This window comes from Hemitrygon akajei, chromosome 30, assembly GCF_048418815.1.
Source record: "Hemitrygon akajei chromosome 30, sHemAka1.3, whole genome shotgun sequence".
Taxonomy (NCBI): Eukaryota; Metazoa; Chordata; class Chondrichthyes; order Myliobatiformes; family Dasyatidae; genus Hemitrygon; species Hemitrygon akajei.
Genome location: NC_133153.1, coordinates 27187704 through 27207836, shown reverse-complemented (window position 1 = coordinate 27207836; position 20133 = coordinate 27187704). Strand labels below are relative to the sequence as shown.

At 43.4% G+C, this 20133-nt stretch overlaps 1 protein-coding gene and 1 long non-coding RNA gene across 3 annotated transcripts in view; both read left to right on the top strand.

The window, feature by feature from the left end:
• The window catches only part of LOC140718905 (uncharacterized), a 29224-nt gene that overhangs the window by 2362 nt on the left and 6729 nt on the right, over positions 1 to 20133 (top strand). The window contains exon 1 of one of the 2 annotated variants that reach the window (XR_012096828.1): positions 11297 to 11376. The exons of the other annotated variant lie outside the window; for it this stretch is intronic. This is a non-coding gene — a long non-coding RNA (uncharacterized lncRNA). Of the gene's footprint in view, positions 1 to 11296; positions 11377 to 20133 lie in introns of those variants that run through there. 2 annotated transcript variants of the gene reach the window in all.
• Positions 13203 to 16682, top strand: kbtbd13a (kelch repeat and BTB domain containing 13a). The gene has a single exon (XM_073033184.1). It carries the CDS (start codon positions 13408 to 13410, stop codon positions 14770 to 14772), a length of 1365 nt encoding a protein of 454 aa, XP_072889285.1. The 5' UTR covers positions 13203 to 13407; the 3' UTR covers positions 14773 to 16682.

The following is a 20133-nucleotide window of genomic DNA, read 5'->3' as shown; positions in this document are numbered from 1 at the left end:
CATAAATTAACATAATTTTAAATTAACGTCAGACTTATACAGTCGGTGGCCACTTTACCTGATATAGTGGCCACTGGGTGTATGATCGTGGTCCTCTGCTGCGGTAGCCCATCTAATTCAAAGTGTTTGGTGACTGGTGCGTTCTGGGGTCGATACCGAGGATCGGGGCCCAAGGGTCGAATCAGAAATCCAGAAGTCGAGGCCTGTTGGCTGGAGCCTGAACCTGCGAATCACTGCAAGTGGGCCAGGGGAGACCCAGAGGCTGAAAGTCGGGGTCTAAGTCCGCTGGAGGCTGAAGACGGCCTGTCTGGGGATTGGAGGGCCGTGCCTGTGCGTGGGTGGGAGGGAGGGAGGAATGGGGCTTGTTTTCTTGTTGTTGTTTTGTTGCTTCTTATGATTTGTGTTCTGTGCTGAGCATTGTCGGCATGCTATGTTGGCGCTGGAACGTGCAGTGACACTTGTGGGCTGCCCCTAGCACACCCTCAGGTGTGTTGGTTGTTGACGCAAATGACTCATTTCACTGTGTACTTCAATGTACACGTGGCAAATAAATTTGGATCTTGAATCTTGAACCTAATATTTGAGGTCCAACACCCTGGTGTGCTGACTTGATTGTCTCCATCTTTTTCGTATTGACGTATTGAGTTGAATGACCATAGTATTTTGTCCCTAGTGTGTAGGAGAGTGGTAAGGTTTGGGAGACTGTTGAAAATATGAGGGCAAAATAGGATTGGTGTGGTTGGTGCTTGATGATCAGCATGGATTCAAGGGGCCGAAAGGCCCTTCAGCCTGAAATGTTACCTCCATTCTACAGACCATGCCTGAGTTACATTACCTCTTTAGGTATCAGATTTCACGCATTCTGCAGTACTCTGCTTTTCAATCATTTAAGACCGCTGATGCTCCTGCAAGTTTGTATTGAGAGCACTTAAACTGGCCATAAACTTTCTAATGACTCTCAGCGAACAGAGGGAATTGTGTTCATCTGTTTTACCGACACAGATTGATAAGCGCCAGAATCTCCTTTATTTATTTAAATTCAGCCTTACTCAGATTAATTCATTCAAATAATCTCATCGGATACTAAATTATCAGAACAGGAAACATATACAGCCATATGCCATATACGATATGTTCTGTATCATTGGATCAAATTCAAGGATAATATTGATCACTTTATTGCAACTGCAGCAAAAAGAAACTTCTAACGTCAATTCCAAACTTAACCACTACTAGTTTGAATTTATGTCCTTTGTTCTTCCCCGTTATTTAAAATTAACATTTTCAGCTAATGAATGCCTGTAATGTGCTCTTCAGGGCTGGACAGCATTGGGCTCCAAAGTTTTTAGAGCACCCAAACTGGTTAATTGTTGTTTAATGAGAGTCTATAATTGTTTAGAATTCCTTGTGTTTATCTCAAGCAACTCACTCCTGGTAATGCAGTATCGTGGTGCTTTCTGTTTAAGCTTAAGTTTGTTCCGGTAAGCTCAGGGATTCTGTATTACTTGTATTATTTAAGTGGATGCTGATTAGCACTAATCATGGGGTCCTAGTTTTGAGAATGACTGCACTTTGTGACTACACCTCTTCATAACTACAGAGTCTCTTAGAAAATTTGTTTGAGGACATGCCTGTTCAGATTGCTGTTACTCAGCCCCTGTGTTGGCGCGTGGCCAAGTGGTTAAGGCATTCGTCTAGTAATCTGAAGGTAGCTAGTTCGAGCCTTGGCTGAGGCTGCATGTGTGTCCTTGAGCAAGGCCCTTAACCGCACACTTCTCTGCGACAACCCGTGCCAAGCTGTAACCTAGTGCCCTTCCCTTGGACAACATCCATGGCGTGGAGAGGGGAGACTTGCAGCTTGGGCAACTGCCGGTCTTCCATTAAAAAAAAAACCCTGCCCAGGCTTGCACCCTGGAAACTTTCCAAGGCACAAATCCATGGTCTATCGAGACTAATGGAGGCCTACGTACTCAGCCCCTGCCTCTGCGCTGCATCTGGCATCTGACCATCTCCTTCTTTCCTGAGAGCACAGTAGAGGAGCTTGGTGATCCCGGACTAATCTCAGCTGGGACTGTTCACTTTGATCAATATTTGTACTAATAATTAACACTGACTTCTACTGTATAAATCATGTGGGTTAGCTTCTTCAGTGCACTACTTGAGAATACCCAGTGTTGAGTCTACTAGAGCCAACCCACTCAGTGTTTCTCCTCAACCTCTCATTAGAGCTCTAACCTGGCTCTGCTGTTCTCTAATATTAATCCCAAATTATCCAAGAATTGAAAACCACCCCCCACCCCCTTTTGATTTTAATCTAGCTTTAGGTAGAACTTGATCAAATGCCATTTGAAAATTTAAGTAGATATTGGCTCAGGGTTTATGTTGACAACCCTTCAGAAAAAAATTACAGCAGCCATTTTAGGCAGAATGACTGCTTGACTAGGGAAAAATGCAATTTAACTCTGTAGGTTGGTTTTGTGACCTTTTATTTTGCTTGTATTTATCGACACCCCAAATTTTGTCCTAACTCTCTTTATGAGGGGGCCTTTCAGTCATGCTGAGTTGTGAATCTTCCTCTCTTAGCATCTTCTGATGTTCTCTCTGCCCCTCAAAGTCCAACCCTAGGTCCCCATCGTGAGAGGTGGAAATGGGTCAGTCTGGCCAAGAGGGTTCTGGTGAAGCTGTATAGGCCAATCTCCTCTACAGTGGATTACAGAAACATTGATGAATTCCAAGCATACCATCAACTTCGTGATGGAGATGGGAGGCCATTGATGGCCTATGCTCCACCAGGAGCCTAAGGGCCTAAGAAGAAGATGTTCTCTCTGATATTGCCCCCTTTTTACATGTTAGAGCAATTCTAATGTGTTTCCATGTAATCTCAGAGATCCTTTATACCCTTCTCCCTGCAGAATTTGTAAACAGCATTCGTTGAGATTGCTTGGAGTCCTTTTTGTTCAAAACTTGTTCAGTCTCTCAACACTTTGCAGTTTTTCGCCAGCAACATTCCACACATAGATGAGCAAGCAAAGTAATTACGTATCTGGCATTCTTGAATCCAATCTCAGCAATCATCATTTGGTGAAAATTCTTCAGGAAACATGCAAAATACTTTTTCTAAAGGAGGGGATGTGCAGGAAACTCATGATTTGCATTGGTACCTGCTCTTAAAATGATTGCATTCTTCAATCACAGGCCATTTGATCCATCTAGACTCCACTGTCCTTTTGTGGAGCAATTCTGTCAGATCTAGTTCCCTTGTCTTTCCCCAAAGCACTGCAGTTTAAATTAACTTTTAAATTGCATTATGAAAACCCAGATTGGCACAGTTTCTACTGTCCCTACTGAAACAATCAGAATGATTCACCCTCAGGACTTCAAATCCAGAGCAACACACACAAAATACTGGAGGAACTCAGCAGGTCAGGCAGCATCCGTGGAGGGAATAAACAGTCGAAGGTCTGGGCCATTGTCCTTCATCAGGGCTGGAAAGGAAGGGAGCAGAATCCAGAATATGTGACGAGAGTCCTTGACAAGGATGGTTTAACACAAATGCCAGAGTATTGTAAGCAAGGATCGAGACACAGTATCAAACCAGACCAAGAAATGAGCACAAAATTAAGCTAGATGATAACACTAGTAGGGCTTACGATTGAGCACCGAACCTCTTTAAGTACTCAATTCCTCATGCCCTAAATGTGATTGCCAATTAGTGGGACCATCCTGAACCCTTAAAGGAGATGTGCCAGCTATCCATACTTCGGAGAGTTGGAGCATCTAAATCCTGGAGACTGGTACAGTCGGGAGCGTCTTGTAACAGGACCCCCTCACCTACGGCTGACTCCTGATGGCTCTGGCTACTTGGAGAGATAGTTATGGTTGTCGTGGATGAGAGTCAGATCCAAGATGTCTCTTTCAGGCACCCAGCACTTCTCTTTGGTTCTGAATCCTTCCTAATCCACAAGGCATTGCTGAATTTCCTAAACAGTATGTGAGTCCAGAAGTCTTCTCACCCTGAATGTCTGTTCCCCATCGATAAATCTGTGCGGCAGCAGGGCTGATGGTAGTGGGTCTAATTGGCTGGTGCAGGCAGTGTTTAATTTAGCAATGTAGAAGGTGGAATTGAAATTTAGGGTCTTGGGGAGCTGCAAGGTATAAGCCACTGGGTTTACTTTCCTCAGCTTTGAGTGGTCCAATGAACTTGTGTGCCAGCTTTCTAGATTCCACCCAGAGAGGCAAATCATGAATGGGCAGCCAGACCCGGGAGGTGGGTGCCCATGGTCTTTCTGGGACAGTTTGGGGGTGGAGGAGCTCTTCAGTTCGGGTACAGGGCTCCTTGCTCCGGGCGTACAACTCGCATGCCTGGACGTACTGCCGAACCTCTTTCATCATTTCAGGCCACCGATACCTCCGCTTGATAAACTCAAGAGTCCTGGCTACCCCAGGGTGAGTGCCCATTCTCGACGAATGCCCCCAGTGGAGCTCCTGAGACCAGCTGGGACTTGGGATGAACATCCGACCCGGAGGATCGTTCTCCGGAGTCTCCCTTTGCCCTTGGGCCTTGCAAACAAGAGTGTCAATTCCCCAACAAATTGGCACTGTCACTCTGGCTTGAGGCAAAATGGTGGTAGGCTGCTCGTCTAGTTCCGGTTCATCAGACTGATGGGACAAGGCTTCTGGTTCTTTGAACCCAGTCGGTAGGTCAGGATGAAATCAAAGCAGTTAAAGAACAAGGACCACCTGGCCTGCCTGGAATTCAGCCTCTTGGCCTTCTGAATATAAGCCAGGATCTTGTGGTCTGTCCAAATGATGAAAGGGTTCTCGGCCCCCTCTAGCTAGTGATGCCATTCTTCCAAAGCTAACTTAACCACAAGAAGCTCTCAATTCCTGATGTCACAGCTCCTCTCTGCCGGGATAGGTGCCTGGAGAAGAATGCACACGAGTGCAGTTTACCATCCGAGGATGAGACAAGATGGCATCCATTCCAATGTCTGAGACGTCCATCTCCACAATGAAGGGAAGGTCCGGGTTAGGAGAAGCCAGGCTGGGAGCTGTTGTGAACCACTGTTTAAGCTCTGCAAATGAAGCTTCTGTTACAGTAGTCCATACAAAAGGTCCCATGGATTTCTTCGTGCCTCAGCAGAGCTATCACTGAGCCAAAGTTTCCACTCATCACTCTCCTTTATACGGACCAGATTTTATGCAATCCGCAGATCTAGCTTTGTGAATACTCATGCTCCTTGGATCATCTCAAAGGCTGAATCCATGAGTGGAAGGGGGCAACGACTCTTAGCCGTTATGCAGTTTAACCCCTATAATCAATGCATGGCTGCAGGCTACCATCTTTCTTTGGTATGAAGAAGAAGCCTGCACAGACGAGTGAGGTGGAGGACTGAATGAACCCTTGGCAAAAGCTTCCTTTATATACTCCTCCATCGTGTTTCTTTCTGGGCCTGAGAGTGCATATAATTGACCCTCTGGGGGACAAGTACCAGGCATCAGGCCTATAGCACAGTCATAGATTCAGTGCAGTGGAAGAGACAAGGCCTTTCTCTTGCCAAAGACCTCTTCCAAGCTCTTGTAGACGGAAGGGATTTCAAATGGTTTGGGTGTTGCTATCTCCTCCAGACCTTCCTTCAAGGATAGCTTCTGAGGCTTCTTAGAAGGCAGGGGTGATTTGACAGATCTCTGAACCCCCTCCCTAGGTTCACAAAGCTTATTTAAGAATCAGTGGCCAAATCAGAGTCCAAATTCCCATCTGTCTCCTCAGGTGATGGGCAGCAAAACATTACAGATGATCCTTACGGAGTTCAAGCCTCGATGGAATCTGTTTGCTGTCACGTTCTGAGCTGCCCTTATAGATGCTGTGCCTCTTACCTTTGTGGGCACAATGGAGAGCATGTTGGAACTGTAGTGATGTGTGAATTAAATTTTGGGGTTTTGCATACAATTGTGGGCCGAAAGGCCTGTTCCTGTGTGGTACTCTTCAATGTTCTATGTACCCTCTCTAAATGCTCTTCATCTTATACATCTCTAATATATTTCCAGTCAATCTTCTCTGCTCCAAAGAGAACATCCCCAGCTTCTCCACCCTGACTTTGTAGCTGGAGACCCTTGCTGACAAAACCATTACAGTGAACCGGTCCTCCCCTTTCTGTACGGTCTTCACATTCCTCCTGAATCGTGGTGACCTGAAACAACTCTTCAGTTGTTCACTTAACAGTGTTCTACAGAGAATCAACATAACTCTCTGTCTTTGAGTTATCTTCCTCTATTCCTGAAACCCGGTATCATTAATAACTGTCCTCTCAACAAACCCTACCACAGTCAAAGATGCATGCAGTTTATATAGATCCCCTGTCTGTGCATACCCTTTGGAACGCTACCAGTATATCTGTAATGCCAATGAGGTTGCAAAATACCGTTCAATTCCTAATCACACAACAATCAAGTAACATGTCTTGTTTTATATGTTCATGGCTATACTGGAAAATGTCACTCAAGGACCTTTAATATTTCTGTTATTAAGTTGCTCCTCCAAGTGGACCATAGTCTTGTCATTGGGTTTGAAGGCTTGCATGCCTCTTAGAGCAGGAGAGATATGCTGGCTGGAGTCAGAACTTATGCTTTGGCTCTTAGTAGAGTCACTCATGCCGAACAGGTCAAAGGGTAGAGGCCAGACCAAGAGTGGTCCACCTGTACTCCAGATTCGGGGCTAACAACCCTGACAGGTAAAATAAAACTGTTATGGAAACAGCAATGAAGATTCCTTCTACATCTGAGTGTGATGGTATCCCTGAGTCTCCACCCAGGAACTGCATGACTGACGGTAGTGAAAACTGAGAGGAAGTTACTGACACGATGAAGGAAGCCTTGAACACCGCCAGAAATGGATGACTTAAATGCCAGCGGCAGAACAGACAGTAAGTATTAAGCTGCTGCCTTCATTGGCAAATTGCAATTATAACAAAACATATTGTTCTTGACTTAAGAAAAGTGATTGAATATTATGTTTTCAAACACACACTAGTTTGATAATAAATTTTAAAGCTGATATTTGGTTGGATTGTCATCATTTTCTATGCATCCAGTAAATGAGTAAGGTCCTACAGGAATCACATGAAATTTCAGAGGGCTAAAAGCAGCAGTTCTGTGAGCCTGAACACCATTTATTTCAGAAAAGCAATGAAACAGATTTCTCTGGTGCATGTACATTGTTGATTTAGCCATGTTGCAAAATAATTAAAATTTTGCTCACATTAAACACAGGTAACCCTAGAACGAGACCGAATGTTGACATGAGGCAGTGTAGAGAACAGTCACTTTTTACCATTTAAGTGTGAATCTGGTATCAAATCAGAGTTCAATGGAGTGGACAGGGAGTCCATTAAATTCTTTTGACTCTTAATATTAATTTAGAGAGCAGAAATTCCTTCCTCCCTGCTCTGTAAATATTTTTCTTGTTATTATTCATATTTTAACTCACATTTGTTATGTATCCAATTGATGGCAGTGCTCCTTTCTAAACAAGGTGGTGAAAATTCCAGTCAAGCAAACACCAAGCAGCACAAACAGGATTCTGCCTGGTTGCATCCTGAACTGAGAGTGCATGTTGGAGAGTTCATTGAACAGAGATCACACACACAAACGAGCACGTACCACAAAAACGCATGCACACTTATACACAGACCACACATCTGCAATACACCCAAATGCTCACACACACAAAAACACACGTTCATACACACACAAACATGCAGATATCACAAAATCTCACACACACAAACATACATACACAGAAACACACACCCCACTTACATCATCATCATGTGACATGTCATATGACGTGGGTGATCATGGAGACCATGATTGTTCTTGGCAATTGTTTCTTCAGAAGTGGTTTGGCATTGTCTTCTTCTGGACAGTGCCTTTACAAGACGGGTGACCCCAGCCATTATCAATACTCCTCAAAGATTGTCTGCCTGGCATCAGTGGCTGCTTAACCAGGACTTGTGAAAAGCAACAATTGCTCATACGACTGTCCACCACCTATTCACATGGCTTCTCATGACCCCAACGGGGGGACTAAGCAGGGGCTACACCTTGCCCAAAAGAGAGCTGCAGGCTAGTGGAGGGAAGGAGTGCCTTCCACCACCTTTGGTAGAGACACATCTCTACCCTGCCACACTTACATACCACACACACACACACACACACACACACACACACACACACACACACACACACACACACACACACACACACACACACACACACACACACACACACACACACACACACACACACACACACACACACACTCACAGCATTTGGCTCACGGCTCCAGTAACCCGGGCTCAGCCACGTTCTCCAGTGCTGACTGTCTGTGCGGAGCTTACACGTTCTTCCTTTGAGGCTTCCTACAACCCACTGTGATGTTAACTTACTCCCAGCATAGGTGGTTGGTGAGAAAATATGATGCCAGCTGTGATATATATATAGTTCCACTAAGTATTCTTGTTCATTTAAATAATTAATTACAGGTTAAATGTAAAAATATGTTAATTGCATACATCGTCACGTCACCAAGAGATACGTGCGTGCTTTGCTTAAAAGAAAACGAACTACTCCCATATTTTCAGACTCCCATCTTCATTTGGTTTAATTTAATGTTTTGACATTACAAAACATAACAGATAGGTAACTAGGGAAAAAATGAGGGAACCAGACAGATGAGGGCTGCCATTGACTCAACGGGCTGAATGGTCTCCTACGAAGGAATAAGCTTCCTGCGATGCATTATCTATAAGTAATGAATATCAAGCTTGCTTTAGATTGCAGCTGTGGTGTCTGATAAAGTTGACACCTAATCGCTAAATCAAAGAACTTTTAGTTCTTTGAACTTTCATTATGCCTTTGATTCCTTCTGAATTTATTGAGTGAAGTCTGGTTACAGGACACTAAGTCTGTTTACCCCAGACTGACTCAGAATAGCTCCTGAAGTACTAAGCCTCATGATAACTTCTTTCGGAATACTTGCTTATCTTCAAACTCAGTTAAACGGCCAACACTCTGAACTTGTGTCAAAATTAGTTAAATTTGCAGCTAGGCCAAATTAAAGCCATTTGAGAGCAACACGCACTGTAAAGGCTGATTTATACTTGTGCGTACGGGCTACGCCGTAGCCTACGCAGTAGCCCTGATTTTCACTTCTGCGACGGCTCTATGCCGTAGCGAGCATGCGTTGGTGTGCGCCAGAACGCTAGTTGACGGTGGGGTTTCTATGCCACTGTGTTGAGTTTCTTCGTGAGAGACATGGACGAGGAAATGCATTTCAAACATTTCTGCATGTCGGCAGGTAGATTTGATGATTTGGTTCATCTATTTCGCATCGATGTACAGACATGCGGAGAAGAAGCAACCGGAAATGCGATGCTACCAAGCCGACCAATCACAGTTTTTGCAGTCTGCGTCGCCGTGATGCGTGAGTTATTTTTTTGGGGAGGTGCACGTCACCTTACGGTGTAGGGTACGTGGTACCTACGGTGTAGATGCGACGCACAAGCATAAATCGGCCTTAAGAGTGATTTTAGCAGTTAGCTCAAGCAGCAAATAACTAACTGACTTCAGCCACTAGCCTTCAGATTTGAATATGAATTGTGGACTAAATCCAAAATGCAGCTCTGAACAATGGGTCCTGAAGAACCGTAAACTGTTCATTGGAAACACAGACAAGGCTGATTTAAATTTGTTATTTGGGTGTCTATAATATAGGTGTGAACAGGGAGGTATGATGATGGGACGATCCAGGCTTTTCGAACTGTTACAAAGGAAGCATCGTAAATATGGATTTGTTTGAATTGTTCTGAATTTTTCTTTGCTCTTGAGCATATAAACTGTCATGTAGTCTAGCAGTACTTCTCTCCAGAGACTTCATTCATGCAACAGCTCAGAAGGTCAAACAGCATATATGGAAAGGGAAAAAGGAGTCGATGTTTCAAGGCAAGATCCTTCATCAGGACTGATTAAGTGGGACCTGATGAATTGAGTCCTGATGAAGGGTCTTGGCCTGAAACATTGACTTTTTTCTTCTTTGCATAGATGCTGCCTGACCTGCTGAGTAACCCCAGTATTTTGTGTGTGTTGCTCTGGATTTCCAGCATCTGCAGAATCTCTTGTGTTTATTAATGTCGTTTGAGTCCTCCATTTATAAAAGCGGATCACTCTAAATTCTCTTCTACATTCAGAGGCATTACCAACATTGCAAACTATGGGACATTTATGGTCTAGTTGTTTTGTTTATTCTGGGATTTGAGTCATTCTGCACTTTGTCTCTGAGCAGCATGGAAAGTTCTAGTAAACCAAGTTACTGTTTCAGTAAACTAAACATATCATGGGAAAGTGGGGAGGGCTGCTACTGGTGTTAAGGGCATTGGTGCGTGGGATTACTGCCTCCAAGTCAAATACAACTGAATTCTAAACTACTGCAGCTGTAACTATGAATTTGGCTGCAGTTACAAAGTTGCTTTAAAAAAATAAATATTTAAATATGAAGAAAGCTATTTAATTCACATTGTCCATTCCTGCATGGAACGCCAATTTAAGGTTATAAAGGACCATTCACTTCATTCCTAAATTGAAAGGACAATAGAAACAAACTTGCAAAATGTAATTGAATCTCCGTTTAAAAGGGAATAACGCTGGGAATATTGGCAAAATCTGAGGAAATCTGCTAACTCTTTTGGAGTTAGCAAATTCCTGATGGGCCAAATAACTTGCTGATGTTAAAAACAATAAAAGGGCTGGAGACACTTAGCAAGTCAGGCAGTATCGCGTCAAATGTATCGTCATTTAATGATAGATATGTATACCACCAAACGAACAACATTTCTCCAAACCAGGGTGTAAAGCACAGTAGTACACACAACACACATAAGGCATAATAACTAATGAAAGTAAGAATGAAGTCTGCAGATGCACTAAGTAAACCAATGTGCATCAACTAAATTTTGCAAGGTACAGAACTGATTAACCAGAGACACTTTGAATGTGATACGGCAGGGAGTTCAGAAGCCTAATGGCCTGGGGGAAGAAATTGTTTCCCATCCTGACCATTCTTGCTTTTATGCATCGGAGTCTCCTGCCTGATGATAGAAAGTCAAAGAGGATGCTGGATGGATAAGTGGGATCCTTAATAATTCTAAACGCCCTACATATGCAGTGCTCCTGATAAATGTCCCTGATGGATGGTAGGTGACCCCTATGACCCTCTCAACTGTTCTTACAGCCCTTTGTAGGGACTTCTGGTCCAATGCTCGGCTGCTCCCACACCAAATGGAGATGGACCTTCTCAGGATGTTCTCAATGGTGAGCGTGGTAAGTGAAAATGAAATCAACGCTTCAGGTCAAAGACCATTTGTTAGACGCTGAAGGTTCTTAAACTCGAAATATTCACTGTTACTCTCTCTACAGATGCTCTCTGATCTGCTGATTGTTTCTGGTATTTGCTGTCTTTTTATATTTTCATTGGCTTAGTGATGTGTTATAGAATTCTATGAATCTATGACATCATATCCTTCTAGTTAGTTTTAGCCAAAACTTTATCCAATTAGTTTCAAAGTGCTTTAATTCAGCCAAAGATCACTACACTGAACTGATGTCATTGAACATTATCAGAATGTCAGAAGGACAACTGGCCAATTGGCCCATTTGAAGGATTAACTCCTTCTATGATTCCTCCCGCTTCTAGTGTTCTTCTTTCTGAGTTTCTCCTGAGCCACATCCCCATCAAATGCCTTCTTTTTGCCACTAAACCTTTTGCTCAATCCCACACTCAAATCCCAGGGAATGTCCAGCAGATGTCCAAATCTTGCCAATTATTTATCTGATAAGGCTCAACGTGGAGAACATTTTGCCCGACACATTCAGGCAGAGTGACTGGGAGATGCATCTGGTTTATATTGGTGGGTCAGCAGCTTTACTCTGTCTTGGTAATTGGTGACTGAACGTGAAGACAAAGTTCCACAAGTGGTTTGGCCACTGATTATAGAAGTTCATCTTAATTTTGAGTTTTCATCTCACATTCAGCAGGAAACTTAATGTAATAAAGAGTTCGGGGGGGGAAATGTGTAATTCTGGTCTTATTTCACTTGTTTCTCAAACATAAAAGAAGCTGGCCAGTGGCAAAGCGGCATCCACACTGGGACAAATCCAGGGTTTGAATCTGGCCGGCTCCTTGCGCAGTTTCCATCCATGCTGGTTTGAGCAACTCGGCCTCGTAAAAATCAGACAAAGTGCTAAAGAATCGGCAATGTTGCTGCTGATGTGCTGCGAGGTACGGAAAGGAACAACAAACACGAAAAAGGGGGGGAGGGAGGGAGAGAGAGAGCTTGTGTGTGTGTGTGTGTCTGTCTGTCTGTCTCTGTCTCTGTCTAGGTACTGGAATCCAAAACTAATACTTGAAAAAAGCAGTTTCTCGGCGGCATACGTTACCATCCTCAGGGGCTCAGCTGCCAAGTTTCAGATATGTCCTCTGTTCAAAAGACCAGCACTGTCATCTTAGCATACGCAACATACCCTAGATTTCCTTACAATGGTTATAAATGTACACAAAATGTTACAGTCACTGCCAGTGATATAACCAATGAAATATTGCCATAGAGTTAAGCAGCATGAATACAGGCTCTCTGGCCCAACTCATCCGTACTTCAAAGTGTCTATCTGAATTAGTTCTGTTTAGTTGTTTTCAGCCCATATCCCTCTAAACCAGGGGTTCCCAACCTTATTTGTGTCATGGACCAATACCATTCACCGAGGGGTCTGGGAGCCCCTGCTCGACATCTTTTAAACATTGTAATTGTACCAACATCGTCTCCTTCCTCTGGCAGCTAATTCTATGTACCCAGCACTTTCTGACTGAAGCATTTTCCTCTCAAGTCCCCTCCAAATATTTTCCCTCTCATCTTAAATCTATGCTCTTTGGCCTTAGAGGCCCTTACACTGAGGTAAACACGGTGAACATTAACCCTGTCTGTGCCCCTCATGAGTTTATATATCTCTGTATGTGGAGTTCAGATCCAACAGAGAGTTGACTCGATGCTCTAAAGGGGGCTGGCAGAGATGCAGGTTGTAACCTTGTCCACTGTTCTCAGGTTTCACCTAAAAATATCTGCAGCCAAGGACAGCTCTTCACAGCTGAGATATTAATAGTCTAACCCCGGAGACTGTGAGCGCAGTTAGGCCTTGTAAAGAAACAACGAATAACTGGAAGTTACTGAGGCTTGTGTTTGGTTCTGTTGCTGGTGGAAGCGTGTTCGTGCGGATAAGGCTTCTAACTGCTGCTCTAAATGTCGCTGCTAACTCCCTGATTGTTGGTCGGAGACCTGAGCTGCTCAGCTCGACCGCACCATGCTGCCGGCAGCGGGTTCCGTGCGAGTGAGAGTGGAGGCCGAGATCTTCACCGTGGAGAAGCGCACACTGATCGAGGGCAGCGAATACTTCAGGGCTCTCTTTGAGTCTGGCATGCGGGAGTGCTCGATGGAGGAGATCCACCTGCAGCAGCTGCCGGCCAGTGGGTTCGCTTTAACGGTGAGAGTTCTGCAAGGGGACCACCCCATTCTGAACAGCGAGGAGATCACTGATGCCATTGAGTGTGCAGGCTTCCTCCAAGTGAAGCCTCTGACTGAACACCTTATCAACATCATCAACTCCAAGAACTGCTTGGTGATGCTCCAGACAGCAGCAGTGTATGGGCTCTTTGAACTCTTCCATGCATCTGCTCTGTTTATTAGAGATATTTATTCTAACGTAAGGGAGGATTTGAGCTTTCTACCTGAGGATCAGTTGGACTACATCGAATCCCTGTCTCCCAGTACACTCGTGGCTGTGGCCACTCATTCGCCCTCTTCTCAATATCTTGATGACCATTCCAGAACGATCTGCTACTTGGACGAAGCAGAGAATGCTTGGAGAACTTTGACCTCATTACCTGACAAAGCTAGCACATCTCTCGCAGGCATTGCTGTGGTGGACAATAATATCTATATAGTTGGAGGTGTTGATGGACTGAGCAAGCAGGTCGTAAAGCTTAACTTTTGCTACAATACTGAAAGGAACAGCTGGAGTGAATTTCCCAGCATGCAACACCTACGTCACAGCCTAACATTGACAGGGCAAGATGGCTGCCTCTTTGCCATTGGAGGAATCTACAAGAATACAGTGCTCACAGCTGTGGAGAAGTACCATGTGGCATCCAAGACATGGTCCTTCGCTGCACATCTTCCCAGACCTGGAGAGGGGATAGCCTGCACACGAGCAATGAGCAGGATTTTTGTGTGCCTTTGGCTTCCAATGGACACGACCGACATCTATGAATACAAGATCCATAGGGATGAATGGTTTCTTGTAACCACACTCAAACGCCAGCAAAGTTACGGTCACTGCATGGTGGCCCATTTGGACAATCTGTACGTCATGAGAAACGGACCAGCAGATGATTTCTTGAGGTGTTTCATCGACTGCTTCAACCTCACCAGGCAACAATGGATGAGCATGTGTGGCTATTATGTCAACAGTAAAGGGGCACTTTTCACGGCAACCATCAGAGGTGATAACGTTTTTACAGTAAACAGAATGCTGACCCTAGTCTATGACATACAAAAAGACAAGTGGAAACCAACAAGGGAGGGAGCTGGATTTCCCCGAAGTGGCTCCATGCACGCCTTCTTACTTCGGCTGCCAAAGAGGGGGCTTACTGCCCTCCACCAGAACTGACCAAGCTTGCAATGTTCCTGGTTTTGATTCTATACACAATAAGGTAGGCAAGGGAAAAATACATCTTGAATAGCTAACTCAGTCATTAATAGAAAATACCTTAGCTCTCCACAGGTCCATCGGGCAGGAGGTACAGGAGCCTTAGGTCACACGCCACCAGGTTCCAGAACAGTTATTAGCTTACAGCCATCAGGCTCCTGAACCAGTGTGGATAACTTCACTCGTCTCAACTCTGAACTGATTCCACAACCTACAGACTCAGTTTCAATTACTCTTTACAACGCAAGTTTCAGTATTTGTAATTTGCACAATTTGTCTTCTTCTGCACATTGGTTACTTCTCAGTCTTTGTTTATGTGTAGTTTTTCATAAATTCTATTGTATTTCTTTATTTTCCAAGCAAATGAATCTCAGGGTAGTATATGGTAACAAATTTATGATAATAAATTTACTTTGACTTTGAATTATTTAAGTAATGACACAATTATCTTTCCTTTTCTGACCACATCAGTGACATCAAAACTTATTGGGTCAACATGCAAGTTCATTTTGTATATTTTCTGAATGCTAGCTTTACAGTTTCCTTGACTTATAATCAATCCTCATGATCTCTTCTCCCCAGGAATGGGAATCCTGAGTAATTATTGAAAAAGCTTTGCCAATGGATATCAATGTTAAACTTCACCAAGGATTAGCAGAAACGTATTTCTTATTGTCTTCTTCCGGCATTTGTTCATTGGATAAGTTTGCTGCATCAAAGACCTAAATATATTATTAGAAAAGTAAGTAAGTGAGTTTGATGATGCTCCTGATTTGGGACAGGAAATTTAGAGTAATCTGCCGCTTCTACTTTCTTTCTTCACCAATAGCAATAGGTGAAGGTAACCCCAGAGGGTAACTCAAGGTAGCCCCAGAACTCTGTGCAATTAAACTCTGTATGCTGAAACAACCCAGTCTATTAAACACTATTAGCTTTGCACTAGGACAACATATGACACATTATGAAGGCAGACGATGGGAGCAAGTTTCTAAATCGACAACTTTGACAGGACGGTGAATGAGGGGATGGCTGGCAAGTGAAATTTAGTACTTAACAATGCAAGATGCTGCAGTTTGGTTTGAACAATGAGAGGAAGGCAAATCAACTAGGGAAGAACAAAAACAGAGCTGTAAGCATAAGAGATTCTGCAGATGCTGGAAATCCAGAGCAAGACAGAAAATGTGAGACAAACTCAACAGGTCAGGCAGCATCTATGCAGGGGAAGACCCTTCTCAGGCCAAGATCCTTCATCAGAACTGGCCCAAAACATCAACTGTTTATTCCCCTCTATGCTGCCTGACCTGCTAAGTTCCTGAAGCATTTTGTGTGGTGTCATATGTGTTCTGTTTGTTTAATGTAGCAGGCTGGGAAAGTGTTTGAGATTTTTATAATACTGGGATTTCATGAATATAGGAGCAAAGACCTTTATAAAACATTACAATCTAGTATCTAGTTCTGGTGTTCCAACAAAGGGAAGATATAAAATCTTCAGAGAGGGTGCAGAGGGGATTCACTAAAATGAATCCAGGGTTGAGAGATGAGCGGTGGGGGATGAGTTAGAAAAGTTGGAGTTTTCTCCTTGAGACAGTTAAAGCTGCAGACAATCTGATAGAGCGAGAGATGTCTAAAATGAAAAAGACAGAGAGAAGAACTGTTTTCCTTGTGGAAGGGACACATGCCAGGTGAAAGAAAATAATGCAGATTGGCAAAATAATCAAGGGGGACATGAAGGTTCGGGGGTGCTCTTTGATATTTGGAAATGCCGAGGTAGTAGGGGGGAAAGGGTCAGTTGTTTTCAGAAAGGAACTACCGGTACATAATAATCTAGACCAATTGGATGAGAACGATGTAATAAAAGAAACTAAAATATGCTGAGCCAATAAATATTGCTATCATTGATGTGGTTAGAAAGGAACAGACTGATTTTTCCTTTAGATAATATTCAATAGAAGAATAAAATAAAATGCAGTTTTTTTCTTTATTCTGTTGTGCTGACTATATTTTCAAGCTGAATTCAACTAGTACCCTATTGATTTTTCATTTTTGTTTATTGAGGTACAGTGTGGAATAGACTCTCCTGACCCTTCAAGCCACAACACACAGCAGTCCCTTGATGTAATCCTAGCCTAATTAACCTCTTTGGACTGTGGGAGGAAATTGAAGCATCCGGAGACAACCCACACGGTCACAGGGAGAATGTACAAACTCCTGACAGGCAGCAGCCGGAATTGAACCCAGGTCGCCTCTACCGTAAAGCATTGTGATAACCACTAGGCTACCATGCTAGGATACTCTATCCCCGTTATTAAGATACAGTCCAGTGCAACATTTTAACGTCATGTGTGGCTACCAACATGTCCAACCTAAACAAGGATTATTATCATAGTAACTCCCTCCAGTTTGGTCACAGTCCACATTAAACATTATTTTAAGGAGATCTAACCTCCTACTCCTTGTAAAGAGATTATATTCCTAGAATTCATGTTAAAATGACTCAATGGTCTATTAAAACATTTTTATTACTCTCCCCATTCCTTAAATTAATTTATTTTAACTATTTTAAACCAGTTATGATTTTATTCTCATAAGGTGTCCAACATTCTGCACCATTAGTACTTGATCTTCTTGAATTTCCCATTCATCTGTTTTTTTTCTAATGCAAGTACTGGCCAGTCACAGTTCCTGCTCTTGGGACACAAGGAGTTAAACCTAACCTAATTAGAATTAATTCCTAACAAGAGAAAATCTGCAGATGCTGGAAATCCAAGCAACACACACAAAATACTGAAGGAACTCAGCAGACCAGGCGGCATCTGTGGAAAGTTGACCTGCTGAGTTCCTCCAGCATTTTGTGTGTGTGTGTGCGTTGCTAAAAATAATCCCTGACCCATAGACATTAGCTTACCTCTAGCAGATATTTGAAAATCTAGATTGAATACTAATTCTAATTCTAGATTCTATTTCCTCCTTCACCATACTCATAACATAGTTTTGTATGTGTTATCTTTTTTAAACAGTCTATATAATTTCATCTTTTGGAACGCCAGCTTTAACATTTGTGAAAAATTGTAAGCTGTTATTTCCCCTTATCTGCTACAACATAGAAACATAGGGACAGGAGTAGGTAACTTGGCCCTTTGGACTTGTTCTACCAGTTAATCTGATTTGGGCTGTTCATTGGCTTATGTTCCCTGTATCCGCTTTCTACTCGAATCCCCTGATTCCTTGGCATCTGAAAGTATTTTCAAACTGTCCATTTAAGCATCATTAGTGGTGTAATTTTGCTTGTTTCAAAGGCATTTTGGTGTGATATTAAATTGGTAATGGTGCTCAAATTGGTGGGTCAAACAACAAATACAGAAATGTATGCAAAGCTCTTCCTGACAAAACAGGAGGAATTAAAGACTGACTTAAGAAAGTTTGATACAAGAAAGAAATGTGAAACCCTTAATAAATAGATGAGCCTCAATACTTAGAAAAATATACCCATAAAAATCTATAAAAGTACAACAAGCACAAGAGATTTTGCAGAAGCTGGAGATCCAGAGTAACACACATATAATGCTGGAAGAACCCAGCAGGTCAGGCGGCATCTGTGGAGAAGAATGAATAGTTAACATTTCTGGCCAAGTCCTTACATTAGGACTGGAAAGGAAGGGGGAAGAAGCCAGAATAAGAAGCTGGGAGGGGAAGGGGAAGGAATACCAGCTAGAAGGTGACAGGTGAGGGGGAAGGTGGGTGGGGGTGACGTGAGAAGCTGGAAGATGATAGGTGGAAGAAGTAAAGGGCTGAAGAAGGAGGAATCTGATAGGACAGGGCAGTGAATCATGGGAGAATGGAAAAGAGAAGCATCAACACGGTCATGTCTGCTTTATAAAGAAAAATCTAGGTCTTTATTAACCAGTAGTTTAGTTGTGTAGAGGAGTGTTTGCTCCATGAGTAGAATTATTTGACAAATTATTGGCTTGGAATCTTCCAGATCATGCACGCTTCTCACTGTTATGGTTAAAATAAAAAAAACTGAGTGAACCTTCCCTTTGAGAAAATAAATAGAAGGAATATACAAACTTCCACAATTAGATATTGTGTAAATATATGAACGCATTTGACTTCAAATCAAATTAAGTTAAAGTTAAAGTCTGCCCCGAGCCTTATAGGCTCATCTCAGGTTTCCGTGGCGTGAAGCAACTGAAAGTATGAGAACCCCCCCCCCCCCCCCCCCCGGATTGGACACCAGTATATCATGAGATTACATTTTGCCAGTACCCATTTTCAGCTGGGCGAACTGGGTTAAGTCCTTGCTCAAGGGCTGCCTTGGCTTGAACTCACAACCTTGAGATTGCTAGTCCAACACCTTAACCATTTGGCCACGCGCCTCACTTCAAATCAAGTGTGTTCAGTTTCATATCAGAGAATGGATACAGTATACAACCTGAAAATCTTACTCTTCACAGACATCCATGAAACAAGGCACCCCATAGTATAAGTGGTAGAAACATCAGTACCATGAAGCCACCTCCCACCACTCTCATCACACAAACACCAGCAGAAGCATCGATCCTCTGCCTTCCCCCCACTTGTTCAAGCAGAACCATGGACCCCCCTCGCCGCCCCCACGATGTACGCAACAGCAAAAGCCCCATAAAGAGACCTTGATCCAGACCCTGTCAAAAACTACAGTCATAGCCCAGTACTTCGGTATCTCAGACAGGCTCTCTCTCTCCATCGAGGGACAGAGAGGTTGCTCCTGCAAAAACAAGAGTGGAGACCAGCAACACGCTGTTCTGATGTTCCAATCTTCCACATCACTTCTGCAAAGCCTCTGACTCGAGGACTGACAGACTCTCACTCACCATCAAAAGAGAGCGAGAGGGAGGGGTTCGCTCGAGTACAGGGACCTTCTTCTGACTCGAGCAGCACCTGCTGTCCGGATGTTTCAGTCTCCCGTGATGCTTCGAATGGCAAGGAACTGGGTCGTCCGCGAGACCACTCCCAGAAGCCACAGGTCTTCAGGGCATTCCTGGAGATAGCGACGCACCAGACTACACAGCTAGTCCAAAAACCCACCGCTTGCGAAGAACCATAGTTTGAACTGTAGATCACAGACTCTGATGGAACGCCAACCACATTGAAAAGAAAGAAAAGACATAAGAGAAGAAGAATAAACTGTTTCATGGACAGACTTGGAAAAGCCACCTGGGTTTGCAAAAACCAATGGCACCATCTTTCCTAGCCCTTCTTCCAATTTTAACTTTATTAGAGTTTTTCTTTATGTTCTAATTCTTCCATTTATCCAGTATCTGCAGGGGGGAAAAAAATCAC